The sequence below is a fragment of the Sinocyclocheilus rhinocerous genome, unplaced genomic scaffold (assembly GCF_001515625.1).
Source record: "Sinocyclocheilus rhinocerous isolate Xijiao unplaced genomic scaffold, SAMN03320098_v1.1 scaffold785, whole genome shotgun sequence".
NCBI classification, from domain to species: domain Eukaryota; kingdom Metazoa; phylum Chordata; class Actinopteri; order Cypriniformes; family Cyprinidae; genus Sinocyclocheilus; species Sinocyclocheilus rhinocerous.
This window is the reverse complement of record NW_015660521.1, coordinates 841,890-861,682: the sequence shown is the minus strand read 5'-3', so window position 1 is coordinate 861,682 and position 19,793 is coordinate 841,890. Positions and strand designations below refer to the sequence as shown.

At 36.1% G+C, this 19,793-nt stretch overlaps 1 protein-coding gene across 1 annotated transcript in view; it reads left to right on the top strand.

Moving 5' to 3' along the window:
* Positions 1 to 19,793, top strand: part of LOC107725311 (mediator of RNA polymerase II transcription subunit 27-like) — a 75,672-nt gene that overhangs the window by 36,393 nt on the left and 19,486 nt on the right. Inside the window, exon 4 of the mRNA XM_016534529.1 lies at positions 5,641 to 5,734. Within this exon, the coding sequence (XP_016390015.1) occupies positions 5,641 to 5,734 (94 nt within the window). The remainder of the gene's footprint in view (positions 1 to 5,640; positions 5,735 to 19,793) is intronic.

The following is a 19,793-nucleotide window of genomic DNA, read 5'->3' as shown; positions in this document are numbered from 1 at the left end:
GTTCATAGGAGGAAACCCACCAACATCACAGAGTTGAAGTGGTTCTGTACTGAGGAATGGGCTAAAATTCGTGCAAGCCGTAGTGCAGGACTGATCAACAGTTACAAGAAAAGTTACTTGCGGTTATTGCTGCAAAAGGGGGTCACACCAGATTCACATACTTTTGCCACTCACAAATATTTAATTATTTATATATATATATATATATATATATATTCATTCATATATTTTTTCTGTTATTTTTATTGTTTGATGCATGGATGGATGGATGGATAGCACTGACTAACTAACATTCAGAAAGCCACCTATTGAAATTATATTTATATATTTAATCATATTTAATTAACTTTTCACATTCAAATTTCAATTTAACTGGATTGATCAATTAAATAAAGGAGACATGGTGAAAGTGGCAACATCCACTCAAACTAAAGTAGTGCATTTTTTTTAACTCACTAGTTTGTGATATTGTTATAAACTATTATTATTTGAACTCGTAACATTTCATAGGGTTTTTTTTTCTTTATTTTAGCATCATGAAGTGCATCCAGACTGTTTCATGTTCAATCTCCAGACTGAAGGGAGCGCTGGTCAAGAAGTGTCTCTTTCCTGTGCTGCATTGCAGCAAAGCTTGGAGAGCAGAGTGTTATGAAAATTTTAGTCATAGCTGATCCCTGATTAAAGGAAAGAGAGGAAGACGGCACTCGTTTATCAGTATTCATCTCACCCTCACATGCAGTCACAAGAAAGGGCTATTTGATCACTTTGTATCATCCATCACACTGAGAGAGCAATGTTACGCCATTACATCAAGATGAACAAAGTACACGCATCTCCTTTTTTGTGCTCCCCTGACACTGACTTCCTGCCATCCTCAGGGGTGTCTAAAGATGCCCTTTCTTGTGGCCACATCAGTTTTTAAGCAGTTGGCAATGCTTGGCATGTAATCCACTGAAAATGTTTCATCATCTGGATGATAATCTGTTGCATTAACATTCAAATCACACTACACTAGATCCTTAAACTGTGCTGCAGAACCTACATGTCCATGGAGCATTCGTTAACTTTGCATTTAGATTATAAGGTTGGTAGAAAAAAGAAAACCAACATTTGCGTCTTCCTACTGAATCTCATGGTGTAATCATTCATACCCTCAAATAGCTCTCGCTAGTATTTTCAGATCAAAAAAAGCCCAACACTAGAGGATTTTTGTACAGTAAATGTTTTTTCAGTGTAAAATTGGAAACATTAAAGGGATAGTTCACCCCCAAATTCTGTCATCATTTATGCATTGGCATTTAACTTTTTTTATTTTTTATTGTTTATTTTTTACCCCGAAATTTGTCCTCCACCACAGAATACAGAATATATGTTTTGCCAGTGACTGATTTATTTGCATTTATTGATTTAGTAATTTATCATTTTCCTGTGGCTCGACAGAGATTTTAGATGCATGACATTTACAGTTCAGGTGATTGGTTAAAAAAGTTCTGTGGTCCAAGATGAGCAAAGATAGCAGATCACTATTTTTCCTGAAGGCTGGCTTGACTGTCATTTGAATACTTTTAATTGAGTTGCTAGTAGCTTCCTCAACAGCGCCTGAGACATTACACCTGGTCAAGTAAGTAAACTGTCCTCTGAATGGTGAGTTTCTACTGAATATTTTATTCTGAAATGAAGCCATCACTGGCAAAATGGCCCATGGTGCCTTGCTGATTGACAGTGTTACAGCACACTCAAGGTCAGAGGATACAGCCACATCCTCTTCCATTGGATTTCTTGACCTTTCTTGGTCTCATCCTGTACAGTGCAGTGGTATAACAGAGCAGATGGGTAGTAGACAATTAAAAACCTGTTCAGAGAGGCGGCCTGGGGCAGGGCTAGAGGGAGGGACTTTAACAAGGACCTTTAAACACTGTGGTTTCAAGGCAGCCAAGCACCAAATGGGAGTAAATATTGGCTTTGGTGAGTAAATAAATTGCCAGTTTGGCAGGAACTATGAGGAACTGCAACATTGCATAGTTTAGGTTGAATTTTTAGGTCGATATTTTACTGTTAGAATTTTATCTAGAATACCACATGATTTGTTTTCTATGTGGTCTCTTATGTGAAATATTTGTCACATTAAGCCACCAAAATGAAATATGTGGAACAAAAATCACAATACGTTTTGATGTTTGTTTTTTGACAGTTGTTTCACTGTGACACAGAGACTGTGCTGTTTGTCACAAATATGGCAGTTTTGCAAAGAAAATGGCTTAATTATTCTGTTATCATACAAAAATATGTATATATTTTTTTTATAAAAAGAAATTAAAATATAATTTTCTGGCTGGTAATAAATATTTCTGACTAATATATTTAGTCATTTTTCACCATAGGGAGATGTAATTTTGGATCCTGCAGACAGTGCTTTTGACTGATTTTACACATTCTTGACCATATCCTGGACCACAAAGTCTATGCAGGCAGGTATTGACTTTACAGAGTGAAGACACTGATTCAATGAGTGTACAGTTGTTGATGTGCAAGTAATGTTCGATATGTTAATCTAAGCCTCGCTATGCCTAAAATCCATTATGAGACTCATGCTCTGCTTGGCTTGAGAAAACAATCAGAGCCACAGAAGAAGAAGAAAAACCTTTTCTGTGAGTCCAGCAATGATGAGTTAGTTTGCATGGAGATTAGGTGGGTTTCACTCCAGAGATTATGAGTTGTGAAGCATGGATATATTAAAACATGTCTTGTCTTGTAACATGCCGACACCCCTCTGTGGTGCCAATGGAGATGTAATTGCTAACCCTATTTGGTTACATCCCAGACATTCTATTGCCAATAAACCACCTATGCCAGGAATAAAATAATTACTTGGCTGCAGTGTCTGTGATTGGCTGGAGGAGCAGGTTTTGGTTCATGTGAAGTTAGCATGCAATATCGCATACTTTCCTTATGACATCCTGTTTGACAAGTGAATTTAAATCATTTAATTTAAAGCTTGTTTTAATGAGTTTTGTGATTTTTGCATGTCAATTGTCTTCAGCTAGCTGCTCAAGTAATAATTGTGCAAGTACTTTTTAGTCACTTCTACTATTGTTCATACTGGGGGTGTATTTACCCAACACCGTTTTCAACTAAAAACTGAATACTTTTTATGCAGTTTTATATTTTTTATGTATTGGATGTTCTTTTACACCACAACAGCATTTTGGGGCCTGAAAATGCAAACTTTTGAAGACGGGTTTCAAAGTGCACATTTTTGAAAACGACACCATTACCGTCTCTGTAAACTAGAAAATTTGCGAAAAAGATGACGATATGCGCATTAGTATTAAGTGTTTGCATAGCGTCTACTAGCCTGGCCTGGAGACACCATTTTAAGTCGTATTCACAGACTTATATGAATGGGTATCGTTTTGACAACATTGTTGTCTGTATGTGAAAAATGGAAAACAAAGTTTTCAGTTTTTAGTACATTATATATAAACTATCCCTTAAATACCCTTAAATTGATAGTTCACCCAAAAATGAAATTATTCCTCATGTCGTTCCAAACCAATAAGACTTTAGTTAATCTTCGATACACATTTTAAGATGTTTTTAATGTAACCTGTGTTTTCTGCACCTCCACTGAAGGTTAAGGTAACCAAAACTTAGAAAATAATAAATCCATATGAATAAAGTGGTTTAATCCAAGCCTTGTGAAGAGATTTGATCAATTTATATGATGAACAGATTTAATTTGGGCTTTTATTCACGTACATTAAACACAGAAGCTTGTGTGCACCACGATGCACAAAAGGCAATGAGGTATGTTCTAAACATGACGTGTTGAGCATTGTTTAGATGTGAATTAAAACCCAAATGACTTCTATTCATCATACAAAGTAGTTGCATTTTTTCACAAGACATGGATTAAACCACTTTATTTTACGATGCCTTTATAACTGTTTTGGATCTTTCAAGTTTTGGTTACCTGGACTTTCAGTGGAGCAACATAAACCTCCTAGGTTTCATTATAAATATCTTCATTTGTGTTTCGAAGATAAAGTCAAGTGAGGGAACAACATGAGGGAGAGTAAATGATGACTGAAGTTTAATTTTTGGGTGAAATGTCCATTTAAGGTTAGGGATTTGAACCCCTTTCTTAAGTATTATGTTCAATGCATAACTTTTCCCACAGCATGTGCGTCAGACAAGGATGATACCTCAAGTCATTGGAATTGTTGTGAGGTGTGTTAATGGGTTTAAAAGCGATCACGCCTCTTATTTTCACCTGGTAGACTAAAAAATGATCCAAAAAGTCCTATTAAGTTACATTGAAAGACCACAGCCAGCCATATCTAGAAACCAGAATATCTTACAGACGGAATTGGGCTAGTGGGAAACCACCTAGCAACCATCCAGAACACCCTAGCAACTGCATAGAAATGCCGGAGCACTGTACCGGCAAGTTTTGCATGCACAAGCACTGCTCACGTTTTCTCCCGAAAAGTTAAAATCTAGTTTATTCTTGGTCTAATGATTCCCAAACTCCTTATACAGTATAAAGATTTTACTAAGCATATGTCGAATCAGTGATAAACTCTAGCGATGTTCTCGCCTATTTAATATGCTGTTATTTAATTTAAGTTAGTAAATGAGCAACCTTAGTGCAGGCACAAGGGAAATTGCGAACAAACAGAGAGGTATGTTGAACAATTTCTCTTTGCTTTTGGTCTCCCCTTCTGGGAAAGAAAATGCTGTTGCAGGAAAATCAGGGAGAACTTTCAACGTGATGAGGCAACTTAATCTTTGTCGATTCCTCCAGCTGCATTGCACTTTCAGACGTGTGTGTACGCAAGCACATGCGTGTCCCCATTTGCACCTGTCCATGGGTTACCTGGGTTCTCCACAACCAGCGTTAAGAAATATTATCTCCATAGTTGGTCCAATAACTTTCAAATGACTTTTAAGCAAATCCCTCCACCAGCTGCCCACCATCGGTTCTTTAATGAATTATTTTCCTTGTCTGTGTGCAGGGCCAGTCCCTCAAGTCTATTGATAGCTGATGGCAATGGAGATTTTCATTAAACCCTTATTAGCATTGACCCCACAATACATGATGGGCGACTCTTCTTGGGTACTGTTCTGCTGACTCCAGGGATGGCTGAAGGCTTTTGGCACTCTCAGTCCAATTTATTGATGTCTAACGAGGCTGTTGAGCAATGCTGGCAGGGTTTTAAGTATTCGTTTTCTTCTGAAGCACTGAAGGTTATGTCAGATGTGGAACAGTGGAGCCTCTTGTTGATGGTGGATGCAAATCGATGCCTTAATGCATTCAGTGTAGAGCTTATACAGTATTTGTTGTTGCCTCTGATGTTTATTTCACTTTTTTTGGCATTTTGATTATTTACAGCTGTACTGAAAACAAGGAGGTGTGATTTGTCTACATCAGTGTTCTTAAATTATATATATATAATTTATATAAAGTATATGTGTGTTGTATCAGAAGAAACAATTAGTTTGTTCAATACTAAGCCCTTAATGCAAAAAGCCATTGATTTGGTGTTGACAGTGACTGTGACCCAAGGACATTTTGACTTACACTTGAAGTGAAAAACAAAAATACTTAAAATATATATTTTTTTTTTCTTGTTCCAGGTATGTTGATGATGTCATATCCAGAATTGGACGAATGTTTCCAGATATGTCAATTGAGCTTTTCCGGCCAAACGGGACTTCCGCAGTTCTCTTGGTGAGATGCTTCAAGAGGTTTTTCTTTATATTCTGATGATTTGTGTCTTGTGATCTCCGTCAAATGACTTTGATGATTGGTGATTAAAATTATTTTAATGTTTGTTTTAGATACATTTATGGGAGCACAATTTGATTGGCTTGTTATTAGCTCAGTAAGACAGAATAAAAAAAATAGGCAAATTTTTGTAGAAGAGTAAGACATGATAACCTGTGAAATAAGCACTTTTGTAGTTCTAAATGAAATTGATCTTATTCATTTTCTAGTAGTAGAGAGAAATCAAATTTAACAAAACAATATTTGCTTGTAGTAATGACAACTTTACACAAGTATTTGTTGGTAAGCTGCATAAAATGCTACACGTTTCCATTTTCAGTGGCATTAATGGAGCAGGACAGCAAGAAAGTGCAGCCATGTAGAAGCTTTTTCTGACTAATGGTGTCTAAGAGTTAATGGTGAAGGAGAGCTGGATGCCCTTGTGCTCGGGGAGCAATCTCTCTGTTGACTGCTCTGTCAGTCTCCTTGTGAGTTGTCCCTGAGAACATCCCAGAGGGGCTGGGATTGTTGACTCTTTGAGGAGTTCGCTCCACACTTTCAAAGTTTGGGAGGGTGCGTGACCATCTACTCCATATGAACTCATTCATACCTGAATGATTTACAGCAATCCTTTTAGCTGCATTAGGAAAAATGGTTGTGATCGCTGCATTTTCACACCAACAACAACTGGATGATTTTATTGTTTGTGTATGCTGATTATTAGTTGCATGTGGTGTTAAGGTAATTATGACTTTTGTGAGGCTGTGTGATGGTGCTAAAATTGCATTTTGGGAATTAACAAATATTCCTGTGTTCCAGTCAGTATAATTTTTATTCCCTGTCTTCCCCATTCATTTACATGTGGTGGTGGTGTGTCAAATATGGAAGGTTGCTTGTTAGATTCCTTTTTCAGGATTGGCTGTCTTGTGGTCCCAGAGACCCTATGGCTGTTTGTGTTAAAAAATATATATATAATTATAATCTTGAAATTTAAATATAATTCTGTATACCGGATTATTGAAAAAGCACATGTAAGATCTCATGGCAGACGTTTAAAGCATGCCAAGTTAAATTTTGTTTATTGTCAGTCATTACAATCTTCGAAGCAGTCATTAAGTATTAACCTGATACTTAAATATTAAATATGTTTTTCGAGCTTTTAAAGGAGCCTTTGGATCTCTCAGACCCCAAACAAAACATTGGGTTAATGTTTAAAGTCAAAAAATAATGTAGTCATAATAATAATAAATAATGCAACAAAAAATATATATATATATATTTAATGGTATGAGTTTTGGTTGCACCTCCTCTTTATTTGATTATTACATTTTTCAATGTAAATGTCATTTTAGAAACCAGAATATATTGGCTATTAATATTGTTAATAAATATTAAAGTAGTACAAAAACACATTATAGTTGTTATTGTAGGTACAAAAATATTTGTCTTATATGGCGTGGCAGTAATCACATATTTATCCAAATTTGTCCAGTCTAACTGGGCCACACAGATCATTTCCATTTGCTTCTGTCATCATTTACGTGTTGTTTACACCTTTTTCTTCCTCTTTAGTCATGTCTCATCTCAACTAGGGAACAACATGAGCCAGACTAGACTTGGTGCCTCCTCAGAGAGAGAGAGAGAAAAAAAAAGAAAAATAGTTGTATGACACCCCTGATTGCAACATTAAGTTGTCACAATGGGTCATTTGGATATTTTTGTCAATGGTTCACTGTATCAGTGTATCACCGGTATTTTTCTTGTCTCCTGGTAATGTTTTCCCCTCTACCTAGATGATGTTTTGCAGCCTTTTTGGGCTGAATTATCACATTCTGAGATGATGTCAGTTGTCAGTTGGGTCATTCACACCACACACCATCCCCCTTACCTTTGAGACTTCCTCTGACACTTCTCTGCTGCCGTCATGTCTTTTGGCAACGCTGACTGAGAGGAAAGAGAGACTGAGGGATCTTGGCAGCGGTGCCAGGAAGACTACAAATGCCCCTTCCACAGCAGTGGGAGTTCAGTGGTTCACACCCACAGGGCATGCACTTCCAGATGGCCCAGTTGGCAGGCCGGAGTGATCTGTCACCGTGGGGGCTAAATCGCTGCCAGGCCCTTCGTCGGACACGCTTTTGTACGGTGCTCAACAAAGCGTTCAGAAAAAACACTTTGACAGTTTGATGGTCCGTTTGTGCATGTGTAAATAAAGATTATCCTTTTTGAGTTTGAGAGGGTTTACCTAATTAAACATTTTTGTTATTTAATTGCTTTCTGTCTCTTAAAGGGGTCATATGATGCGATTTCAAGTTTTCCTTTCTCTTTGGAGTGTTACAAGCTGATTGTGCATAGATAAGATCCCTGAAGTTGCAAAGACGTGTGTGTGTGTGCGCGAGCGAGAGAGAGCGGTGTGTGCGTGTGTGCGTGCGCGAGAGAGAGAGAGAGTGAGTGAGTGGTGTGCGTGCGTGCGTGTGTGTGTGTGCGTGCGCGCGTGCGTGCGCGAGAGAGAGAGAGAGAGCGCGAGAGCGAGAGCGCGGTGTGTGTGTGTGCGCGCGAGAGTTGTAGAAAACGAAGTGTTTGAGAGAGGCGGGGCATAGAGGACTTACAATAATGTACAGTATTTGAAAAATTATGTGTTTTTTGAACATTAAAGCATGTCAACATATTCTGTTACACCAAATACACAAAATAATGATCTTTAAAAAAGCATCATATGACCCCTTTAAGAACAGTGGGTCTCATCTGATTTTATTTTTTTGAACATCAAATCCAAAGGTCTTTTATTTTTATTTTTATTTTTTTTACAATTACTTTCCTTTCCATTGAGCATCAGATAAAAATAATATTTTTATTTATTTTTATTTTATTTTTTTTGTGAGAACAGTGGTTCTCATGTGATTTTATTTTATTTTGTTTTATTTACTGTTTCCATTTTTCATTGAACATCACATCCAAAAGCCTTTTATTTATTTATTTTTTGTTCAAATATTATTTTATTTTATTTTACATTCCTTTGCATTGAACTTCAGTTAAACAATTATTTTATTTTTTATTTATTTTATTAGTTTATTTTATTTTCTTATTTTACTTTGCTTTGAACATCAGATCCAAAAGTATTTTATTTATTGTTATTATTATTATTATTATATTTTATTGCTATTATTTAATTTTTTTACTTTGTTTTTGGCCATCAGATCCAAAAGTTTTTTTTTCAGTTATTGTTTTTATTTTATTTTTGATTATTTAATAAATTTTTCAATATTTAAATTTTTTATTTTTTTATTATTATGAATATTACATTTTTTTTTTACTTTCCATTGCATTGAACATCAGAGTTTTTGTTTTATTTATTTTTATTTATTTTTTTATGTTATTATATTTTATTTTATTTTATTTTATTTTAAACTCACGAGTTAAGAACCACTGTATTAGAGGTTAACTTATTGTTAGTTTGTGTTCCTGTCCCTTTCCTGTAAATGTACAAATAGCAGTGAATGGAAGGGAGGGTTAGAAAACATCACAGTGGGGTACACATCTGCCATTTATAACAAGAAGCAATCAAGCTTTCTCCACAGCAGTGCTGCATCTCTTTAAAATCAGTTTGTAAACAGGCCCGGTTGTGCAGAGTGCAATGGCATTAATTGGGGCACGGGACGGCTCTCTACGGGCAGATTCCGCCTAATAGCCTTGCCCGACCATAATTAGGAGATGTTAATTGGCATGGAAAATGCATCTTTCTCAGGCCCTCTACCTGCTTTCCTTGGACCTGTAATTCCATTAGCTTAACCTCATACCCTCTTCCATGGCAGTTATTAACTATATGCTGAAGCGTGAAGTACAATATTCTTTTTTTCAGAGCAGTGGAGAAATGCATTTCAGATCTTAAAAAACCTACTTTTAAAAGTGCTGCCACAAACTGGAGCTTGTCACTCCTGCAGCGGTCCGGATCAAAGCGAGTTCTGAACGTGAAACGTCCCACAGGGCTCTGCCTGAGTTACAGATGCACAGTGTGTATAGAAATGAACAGTTGCACAGAGATGCTTTTAACTGGCTTCAGTAGAATATACAGTTTTTTGGAAACCTGTGCACGGCTGATTGTGATTTTTTTTGTGCTGTAGATTCCAGAAAGGTCTCTCATGTCACACACGTTCCCACTTCTGTATCACTGCGTCTGTTTACTACTCTTCTGCTCATATTTTTATATCTTGTCTCTCTGGAATCTTTGTTCTGATTGGTAAATTACAGCATTCTGCAATCAAATATTCGTGTGTTTTTTTTTTTACACAATTTGTTTTTTTGTTTTTTTTAGTATTTTGACAGCTAAACAGCACAATTGACCAGTGTACAGTACTGTTCAAAGACTTGGAGTTAGTAAGATATTTTCCCCCCTGAAAGAAATACTTTTATTTATTACATTTATTGAAAATGGCAGTAAAGACAAGATATACATATATATAGACAATAACAAAAGACAATAATATATATATATATATATATATATATATATAATGTAAGACAATAATATATATATATATATATATATATATATATATTCAAAATTTTATAAATAAATTCTGTTTTTAAACTCTATTCCTCAGAGAATCCTGAAAAATATTTCACCGTTTTCACAAAAATATGAAGTGGCGCAACTGTTTTCAACATTGTTAATAATAAGAAACGTTTCTTGAGCAGCAAATCATCATATTAGAATGAGTTCTGATGAATCATGTGACACTGAAGTCTGGAGTAATAATGCTAAAAAATTCAGCTTTGCCATCAGAAATAAATCACATTTTAAAATGTTTTCAAAGAATTATAATATTTCACAAATGTATTACTGTTTGTACTATTTTTGATCAAATAAATACATTTTTGGTGAGCATAAGAGACTTTTTAAAAACATTTTAAAATCTTACCAATCCCAGACCTTTGAATGGTAGTGTAATAATATTGTTATATTAATATTTTAAAATAGAATCCGTTTTTCATGTCCATTTATTTATTTCATAAATGGTCTGATTAACAAGTAGAATATTGTAAATCCAGACAGAAAAGCAAAAAAACATATTTAGAGTGCATTAGAGAAAGGACAGAAACATGTAAATGTTCGTGGTAGTCAGATCCAAACCTGAGTTGTCCATAGGAGCGCTACAGCTCAGTGTGTCAGATTGCATGCGCTAGCTGCTAGTCCACGTGACTCTCTCTGGCTACTTCCCTTCTTGTTCTCTTGCTTTCTCTTTCCACCTTGACTGAATCATTGTGGACTGGTTGGGCAGCTCAAAGGTTCACACTGAAGCAGAGTCAAGCAATTTTTTGTTAATTGAATTCTAAAGTGACCTTGTTCTGCTATTGATCTACATTCAAAGTATTTCTCCCACCTCAAGGTCGCTGCCACGGCAGTCCGAAGCTCGGGGGCGGACGGGCATGAGGCAGCGTGCGGAATATTGACGGTATTCCAGAACGACCTCTGAGTGTGGCATTGTGCTGATGAGGACAGAAGCGGCGTGAGGTGGAGAGGTCAGAGCGGGTCGTACTCAGAGAGGTGGAAGAGGCTATTGGAAAACACCCCTCTTTGCACTCAGGGGTGTTATGGTGTGTCAGCTTGTTCCTCGTGTTTTTTGATGGTACAGTGAGCTGCACTGAAAGCTAATGAGGTGGACACTCTCCGAGACCTCAGCTGTGGCATTCAGGTTTCCAAGATTGTCAAAATAGTGCAATTTGTTCACCTCAAAATCTGTCGGAACTGACATTTTTCCCTAAAAACAGCTCCCCCCCCCGGTGCTATTTAGAGTGCAGCGACAGCCCTGTTAGGTATCAGATGAGATGCCACCTTTACATCTGCTTTTTCAGTGATCGAATCACAGTTGTATCGCATCTGACAACGTTAAAAGTGTTCAGGGATTGATTCTGACCACATTGGTCTATATCAAATAATCATTATCAGATTTGTTAATTGTGTTCCAGCTTCTTCTCTTTTTTCATTTTTATTCAGCCCTCGCAATGTGAAAAAAACATGCGATTCTCCCTTGGGATCTGGACATCCGTTTTAATGAACAATATCCCATGAGTTATTCCACTGGACTACACTTGGAATCTCTCATTTATCTCCCCAAATCCTCCCTCACATCTCTCTCCTAGTCTATTTTTGCAGAAGCACTTTAAAACTTTAATATATATTTAAAAATACACACACACACATTTTAATATACATGATTTTTTAATTGTTAAATTTTGTTTAAATTCTTTAAAGGACAGAAATATTTCAGTTAGCACTTAGTAGCATTTCCAAATAAAATTTTTCCCCCAATATATATTTTATTTTATATATCACCCTTGTTGGACCATCATGTTCTCATATTTTCTTTTGGAAATATTTAATTAGCTAGAACTTATTTTATTTCATTGTCTTTTTTTCTTTTTAATTAGATTTCTGTGTAGTTTTATTAGTTTAGTTTTTTAAAGATTTATTTATATTTATTAATTTATATTACCTCTGTTGGAGGTCATCATTTTCTCTCATTTATTTATTTTATTTAATTTAATTAATTTATTTATTTTTATTTTTTGCTTTGGTATTTGTTTTGGTTTTGTTTGGATTTATTTCAAAGTATGCACAATAATGTGCGCTTGGATGCAAAGCTAAAGAACATCCAGATACTGGTGCATTTTGACCAGTTGATGGGAAAAGTATTCTTAAAATGCATTCAAAATTCGGAATAATTTGTAATATATAATTATTCACGGTATTTAGAAGTGCCCACGATAACAATATCGTGCATATTCATTACCGTGATATATCGCATTACCGAATACCGGCACAAGTCTAGCCCTGATACAAAACACGGATGTAAAAGGGGTCTTATTTCCCCCAGTTCTGCCAAAGTGAATGCAGTCGTGTTTTAGAAACGAGCTGAAAAGCATACAGTAGAGCGGTCCGGCTGAACATGAAACTTATTTTAGTCTCAAGCAACTTGAATGAGGATCCATTTTTCTCAAAGGAAAGGTCATGGGGAGCAGGAGGCTTGGCCACGTTCTCGCCTGGCTTCTTTCCTTCCTTGTTCGCAGCTGATTTGAGATCTCACTTGTTGCTTGGAAACTGTTTCTTTTTTGTCCAATCTCACAGTTTTTGCCACTTTCCCCTCCCTCTCCGCGGCCCACTGTCACTCCAAATAAAAAATACCATCTGCCGCCATTGCGATCCAGTCGGTCAGGGATGCACTTAAGATCAGCTAATGAACCTTTCCAGGACTCCCTGACGTTTACCACACTCGAAGTCAACTTCTTTTCTTTCTAGTATTTATGTTCAGAAATTTACTTTCCCAATAGCTTATAGCTGAAAAGCATGCCTAGAAATAGCTATTGACGCTACTAACTGGCTTCACACCTAGAATTATGGTGAGGGATTTGGCATTTTTTGTTTCTGTATATTATGAGAAATTGTGAAATTATGAGTCACACTGGCGAGCTACTATTTGCAAATTCTCTTGCTCTGAAAGTTCAGATTTTAAGTTACGGCTTTTTGAGGTTGGTTTTCTTTTAATATGTCTTGCGTCAGTGATTCACACATCGGTGGTGTGTTTTAGGAAGCATGGATGTATTAACCTCGCTGTAGAAGTGTGGTTTCATTTGGAAGCCTTTGATCAACTCCTGAAATCCTGCTTTAAGGGATCATGGTTTTTGGGGAGGGCGATGGAGATCAGCTGTGCTTCTCTGTGCAAAACAAAATAGTTTTATCATAAATGACAGTTTTAATTTGGGTGCATGAAAAAAAACTGAAGTAATTTAACAGGTACAAAAATCCAGTAAGTAAAGACAGTAAGTTTCTTTGTAGTATCTGATGAATCAGTTATCAGTGAATGTCATTGTTTGACAGGTAATAATAACACAATAGTTGCATATGTTGTTTTTGAATATGTGGTGTCCTGTGTCCACAGTCTCTATAAATCTGTTTCTTTTAGAAATCAATTTGTGGTGAAACAAGACAAAAAGGAAAAGATACTCAGCATGTGGGAAAAAATGTGTGTGAAGTTTCTGTGAAGTTCTGTGCCTCCACCGGCTGGTGATCAGTGGTGGTTTCATTACTGCAGCACTCAGCAGGACTCTCATGAAAGAAGAAATACCAGAAGGCAAACTCACTCTACGAGAATCACACATTTTTTATTTTATTAATTAGTTTCATTTTATTCAACTTTTTCTCTGTTTTATTAACCTTTCTTTAAAATTAGCTAAAACTTATTCTAGCATTATTTTATTTTATTTTATTTTATTTTATTTGTAATTAGCTAGAACTTATTCTGGAACTTATAATATTTTTTTTTAATTATATTTTAGTTACTGTAAAAGAATCATTCTATTTCTGTTTTGTTCTCAGCAAATTATATATGACCCTGGACCACAAAACCAGTCTTAAAGGGGTCATATGATGCGATTTAAATTTTTCCTTTCTCTTTGGAGTGTTACAAGCTCTTGGTGCATAAAGAAGATCTGTAAAGTTGCAAATACTAACGTCTCAAATCCAAAGAGATATTCTTTATAAAATGAACTTTAAATGTGCAGAAGTAGTGCTGAGGTCCAACTAAAGATATACTGAAGTATTGTGCTAAAGTGGAACTATTGCAAGTATACTTCAGGTATATATTATACAGTGCCTTGCATGCCTTAATTTTTTTCATGTTTTGTGAAAAGCTCACATTTATGTTGCTGCCTTATGTTAAACTGCTTTAAATTACTTTTTTTCCACATCAATCTACATGCCATGCACCATATTGACAAAGCAAAAACAGAATTGTCACTTTTTCGTAAATTTATTAAAAATAAAAAAACTGAAATAAGTGCATTGCATAAGTATTCATACCCTTAACTTAGTACTTAGCTGAAGCACCTTTACAGCCTCAAGTCTTTTTTGGTTGATGCAACAAGCTTTGCTCATCAGCATTTGGCAATTATGTGCCATTCTTCACCTCACCTGTTCACCTCTCAAGCTCTGTCAGATGGGATGGGGGCAGATACACATTTTCAGCCTTCTCCAGAAATATTTGATTGGGTTCAAGCTCAGGCTGTGGCTGGGCCACTCAAGGACATTCACAGAGTTGTCTATAAGCCACTCTTGCTGTGTGTTTAGGGTCATTGTCCTGTTGGAAGGTCAACCTTCTGCCCAGTCTGAGGTTCTGAATGCTCTGGACTGGGTTTTCATTAAGGCTATCTCTATATTTTGCTGCACTGAGCTTTTCTTCTACTCTGACAAGTCCCTCGGTCCCTGTCGCTGAAAAACAGCCCCACAGTATGAGGCTGCTACCACCACACTTTACTTTTGGGATGGTACTCTGCAGGTGATGAGCAGTGCCTGGTTTCCTTCAAACAAGATGCTTAGAATTGAGGTTCATCAGACCAGAGAATCTTGTTTCTCAGAGCCACAGCATGAGGCTGCTACCAGCACACTTTACTTTTGGGATGGTACTCTGCAGGTGATGAGCAGTGCCTGGTTTCCTTCAAACATGATGCTTGGAATTGAGGTTCATCAGACCTGAGAATCTTGTTTCTCAGAGTCTGAGGGTCCTTTAGGTGCTTTTTTGCAAATTCCAAGTGTGTTTTCATGTGTCTTCACTAAAGAGAGGATTGAGTCTTTCCACACCGCCATAAAGCCCAGATCGGTGGAGTGTTGCAGTGATGTTTGTCCTTCTGTAGGTTTCTACTATCTCCACATATGATGGAGCTCAACTAGAGTAACCATCAGGTTCTTGGTCACCACTCTAACCAAAGCCTTTCTCTATCAATTCCTCAGTTTGGCCAGGAGGCTAGCTCTAGGAAGAGTCCTGGTTGTTCCAAACGTCTTCTATTATGGATAATGGAGGCTACATGCTTCTGTGAGCCTTCAATGCAGCAGAGTTTTTTTTTTCTGGACTCTTCCCCACATGTGTGGCTTGACACAAACCTGTTTCTGAGCTCTACAGTATGCATTATCAGCTGTTAGACCTTTTATTAAGACGTGTGTGCCTTTCCAAATCATACCCATTCAATTGAATTTGCCACAGGTTAATTTCACTCGAAGTGTAGTAACATCTAAAAGCAATATGAATGCTCCTGAGCTAAATATCAGCTGTCCCAGATGAATACTTATGAATATTTATTAATAGTATGAATACTTATGCAATGGAATCAATCATTTAAGTTTTTTATTTTTAATAAATTTGCAAAGAAAATGTTTTTTTGCTTTACCATTAGGGTGTATGGAGTGTAGATTGATGTGGAAAAAAGTGATTTAAAGCAGTTTAACATAAGGCAGCAACAACAAAATGTGAAAAAAAATGAAGGGGTATGAATACTTTTGCAAGGCACTGTGTGTGTACCATTAGCAAGAAGCTTGGTGAGATGGAGACAACTGTTGGTGCGATTATTCGGAAATGGAAGAAATACAAAATAACCATCAATCAACTGAAGATGGGTCATGGATGGGTCTTCCAGCATGACAATGACCCGAAACATACCGCCAAGGCAACAAAGCAGTGGCACAATAAGAAGCACATTAAGGTCATGGAGTGGCCTAGCCAGTCTCCTGACCTCAATCCTATAGAAAATCTGTTGAGGGAGCTGAAACTTTGAGTTGCCAAACAACAGCCAAGAAACCTTAAGGATTTAGAGAGGATCTGTAAAGAGGAGTGGACCAAAATGCCTCCTGAAATGTGTGCAAACCTTGTGATCAACTACAAAAAACGTCTTACCTCTGTGTCATTGCCAACCAGGGTTTCTGCACCAAGTACTAATTCATGTTTTGCTTGGGGATCAAATACTTATTTCACTCACTGAAATGCAAATCAATTTCTAACCTTTATATAATGTGTTTTTCTGGATTTTTTGGTTGGTATTCTGTCTCTATGTTAAAATACACCTACCATAAAAATTACAGACCCTTCATTTCTTTGTAAGTGGGCAAACTTACAAAATCAGCAGGCGATCAAATAAATATTTTTCCCACTGTATAAGGCAGCTGTTATATGTAAACAAAAATAACTGCTTTCGTTTTTGGGCATCCACCCTCTAAGTTGCCTTTCTGGCAAGAAAAATAATATTTCAATTTACATTTGGGAGAACTATAACTTTAAAGGCTGTCAGGGGTAATGGATTCAGGCTGTGAGTGCTGGTGTCGACTGCCAGCGCCAAGCGGTTCCGGGCAGAGGCCAGGCGTTCAGCTACTCTGACAGACATGACTTTAATAAGCAAACCTTAAAGCGGGAAAAACATGTGTTGTGAGGCTCACGGAGTATGAATGGGTATTTCTGCTGGATCTTGACATGATTGATCATGTCTACAGAGTTTCTTTTTCTCCCCACTGTTGAGTTTTGAAGGTTTTGTGTGTGTGTGTGTGTGTGTGTGTGTCAGAGAGAACCTGCCAGTGTACCGTACACTACATATCTGTACACTCTTGTTTGCTTGATGTCAGGTGATTTGAAGGAGCCTTGTGTAGGGATATTTTACAAAAATAATTTCTGTTCCAAACCTTTAAGACTTCCTTTCTTCTGTTGGACAAATTTTTCTGTGTTCCCAGTATATTACAGTATATATCTTTCTTTGTCTAAAAATGTAAGTGCTTGTTTTGATTTTTTTTTTTAGTGTTTTTATTTTTACCTATCCACTTTTGTCTTGCCATCTTTTACAACCAGTCTTATTTTAGCATTATTTAACAAAGCGGAGTGCCTAAAACCCCCTTAGCTGTTATAAATTCACTGTAAACCACGGCTTCACGGGGCTTATTGCTTTAATAAATAATGCTAAAATAAGACTGGTTGTAAAATAAATTTGGTTGAAACTTATTTACTTGGAGTGCTTTTTATCTATCTATTTGGAGAGCTAATTTACATACTGTAATGAAGTCTGAGAAAGTGTATCTCCATTTCTCCATAGTGAGACCCAATCTTCTGTAAAAGTTTTCCAATTACCAGGTGTGGGAATCTATGGCAGTGGCATCTCCTTCAACGGATATGGTTCATGTTTACAATCAGCTCTTTCACCCAAACAACAAATAATTTCCTATTCATATATGTATTTATGTATGCATAGAACCTCACTAGACTCTTTGGCTGGACGTCAGTGACATGTTTGCTTTTCTTTATTGACTCCCAGACAATCCATCCGTTGTAATGCTTGTGAAATCTCATTTTAATTCATTTCTTTCTTTTTCTCAATAGTACATTCAGCTCTGCCACACTACAATCCCTTTGCAAAAAAGCGGTCCCCTCCATATTGCATTATTGGTTTGGCATTTATAAAAACTGAGCTCTGAGGAACTGAAAACTCTCCTCTGAATCTGAAATGAACTGATATTTCATTTCTTCTGATTCCTAGTTTCTTTTTATGTCAAACTTTGTCACCTGGGTGATATTTTAGCTGAACTTTATCACGCTGGTCGCCATTGTCCGTCTTTTTTCAGACCACCTGAGCGTGTTCCCCTTCACAGTCAGTGGTGGGGTCAAATCTAGCGGCTTCTGAAAACCTCAGAGGGACCACAAAAAGAACCGTCACCACCCTGCCAGCATTCAGACCTGGCCCAGGCTTACCCAGCATCCTTCACTGTGCCTGATACATAAATTATTCAGCAAGTGGGGCTCAGCCGAAACCCATTGCTGTTTTATTCACGGGACGGTGTTGATGTTTGAACAGCTTTGGCAAATATCGAGGGGTTGGACCCCTCTTCCTTGCCATGTTGTACTGTATCTGTCTTTCTCTCTGAGGTGTGTGTAGCGTGAATGTGAGGATTTAAGAATATTGTACTGGGATTTCCTCCTTTGCCTTAGATTAAACCCATTTTAAGCCAAAAGCTCAAGCGAAACCCCTTCTGACAGCAGATGGTTTCAGGCTGGAGTGTGAACTTTTTTTGGCATGAAGGAAAAAACTAATTCTCGGAAGAGAGGGGTTTTGTGCTGTATTTTTTAGTAATTGAGAAAAATTGGCCAAACCAGCTGTTTCTGATTTGCAATTCAACTCTAAAATAAAGATATTTTGGTTGAATAAATATTAATTGCGACCACCTTTATGTCCCAAAAGTTAATTGTTATTAAAATAAACAAATTAACTTTTTAAATTTTGTTTATGACGGTCATATTAAAACTTTTTACTATGACTATCATTTATTTTTGCAAATTTTTTCTGTATTTTATGCATAGATTTATGCATATTTTCAGTATTTAAACGTTCAATACATCATAAAAATATTTGTATTTTTAGCAGCTGTATCAATATTTATTGTGAAGATGACATTTACATGAATATTTGATGTAAAGAAAAATCAAGAATCATTTTTTTAAACATCTGAAAATTTTTATTTTTTAAATTCGAAAAATGCTTCAGAAAAATGGTTTAGAAGAAAGTCACAAAAATGGTCTAAGGCAGGCTTTTTTTTTGTTTTTGTGAACGCAAGAGGGCAAAAAGTGGCCATAGTTAAATATGAATTACGATTCAAAAGTTCATTCTTATTTAAATGAACAATTTTTTTATTTTTGTTTATGAAGAAGGTTATACTGTATTAAAACTCGGTAACACTTTACTTAAAGCCTTTATGTATAATGAATTATAAAAAGTAGTTTTAATGCATTAATTATGCTTTGTAATGCATTGTACAATATCATGAATAATTGTAACCACAGTTAATACATTATAACACTTAGCAATTCATTGTTACACTTTGAATTTAATTAGTTTATAATTTGTTTATAATTATTTAAGATATAATGTATTACAATGCATATTATGAATAATTATAATGCATTATATCCTGTATAACCCTTTATAATGCATTAGACACAAAGGCTTTAAGTGTTACCTAAAACTCTTTACCATGATTATCATTTATTTTTGCAAATTTTGTGAATTTTATGTATAGATTAATGCATATTTATGCATATTCGCAGTCTTAAAATATTTCAATCATCATGAAAATATAATGGCATTTTTTATCATTAACAAAGAATGAAATAATCAAACCATTTCAATATTTATTTTGATTTTTTTTTTTTTACCCAAATCATGACGA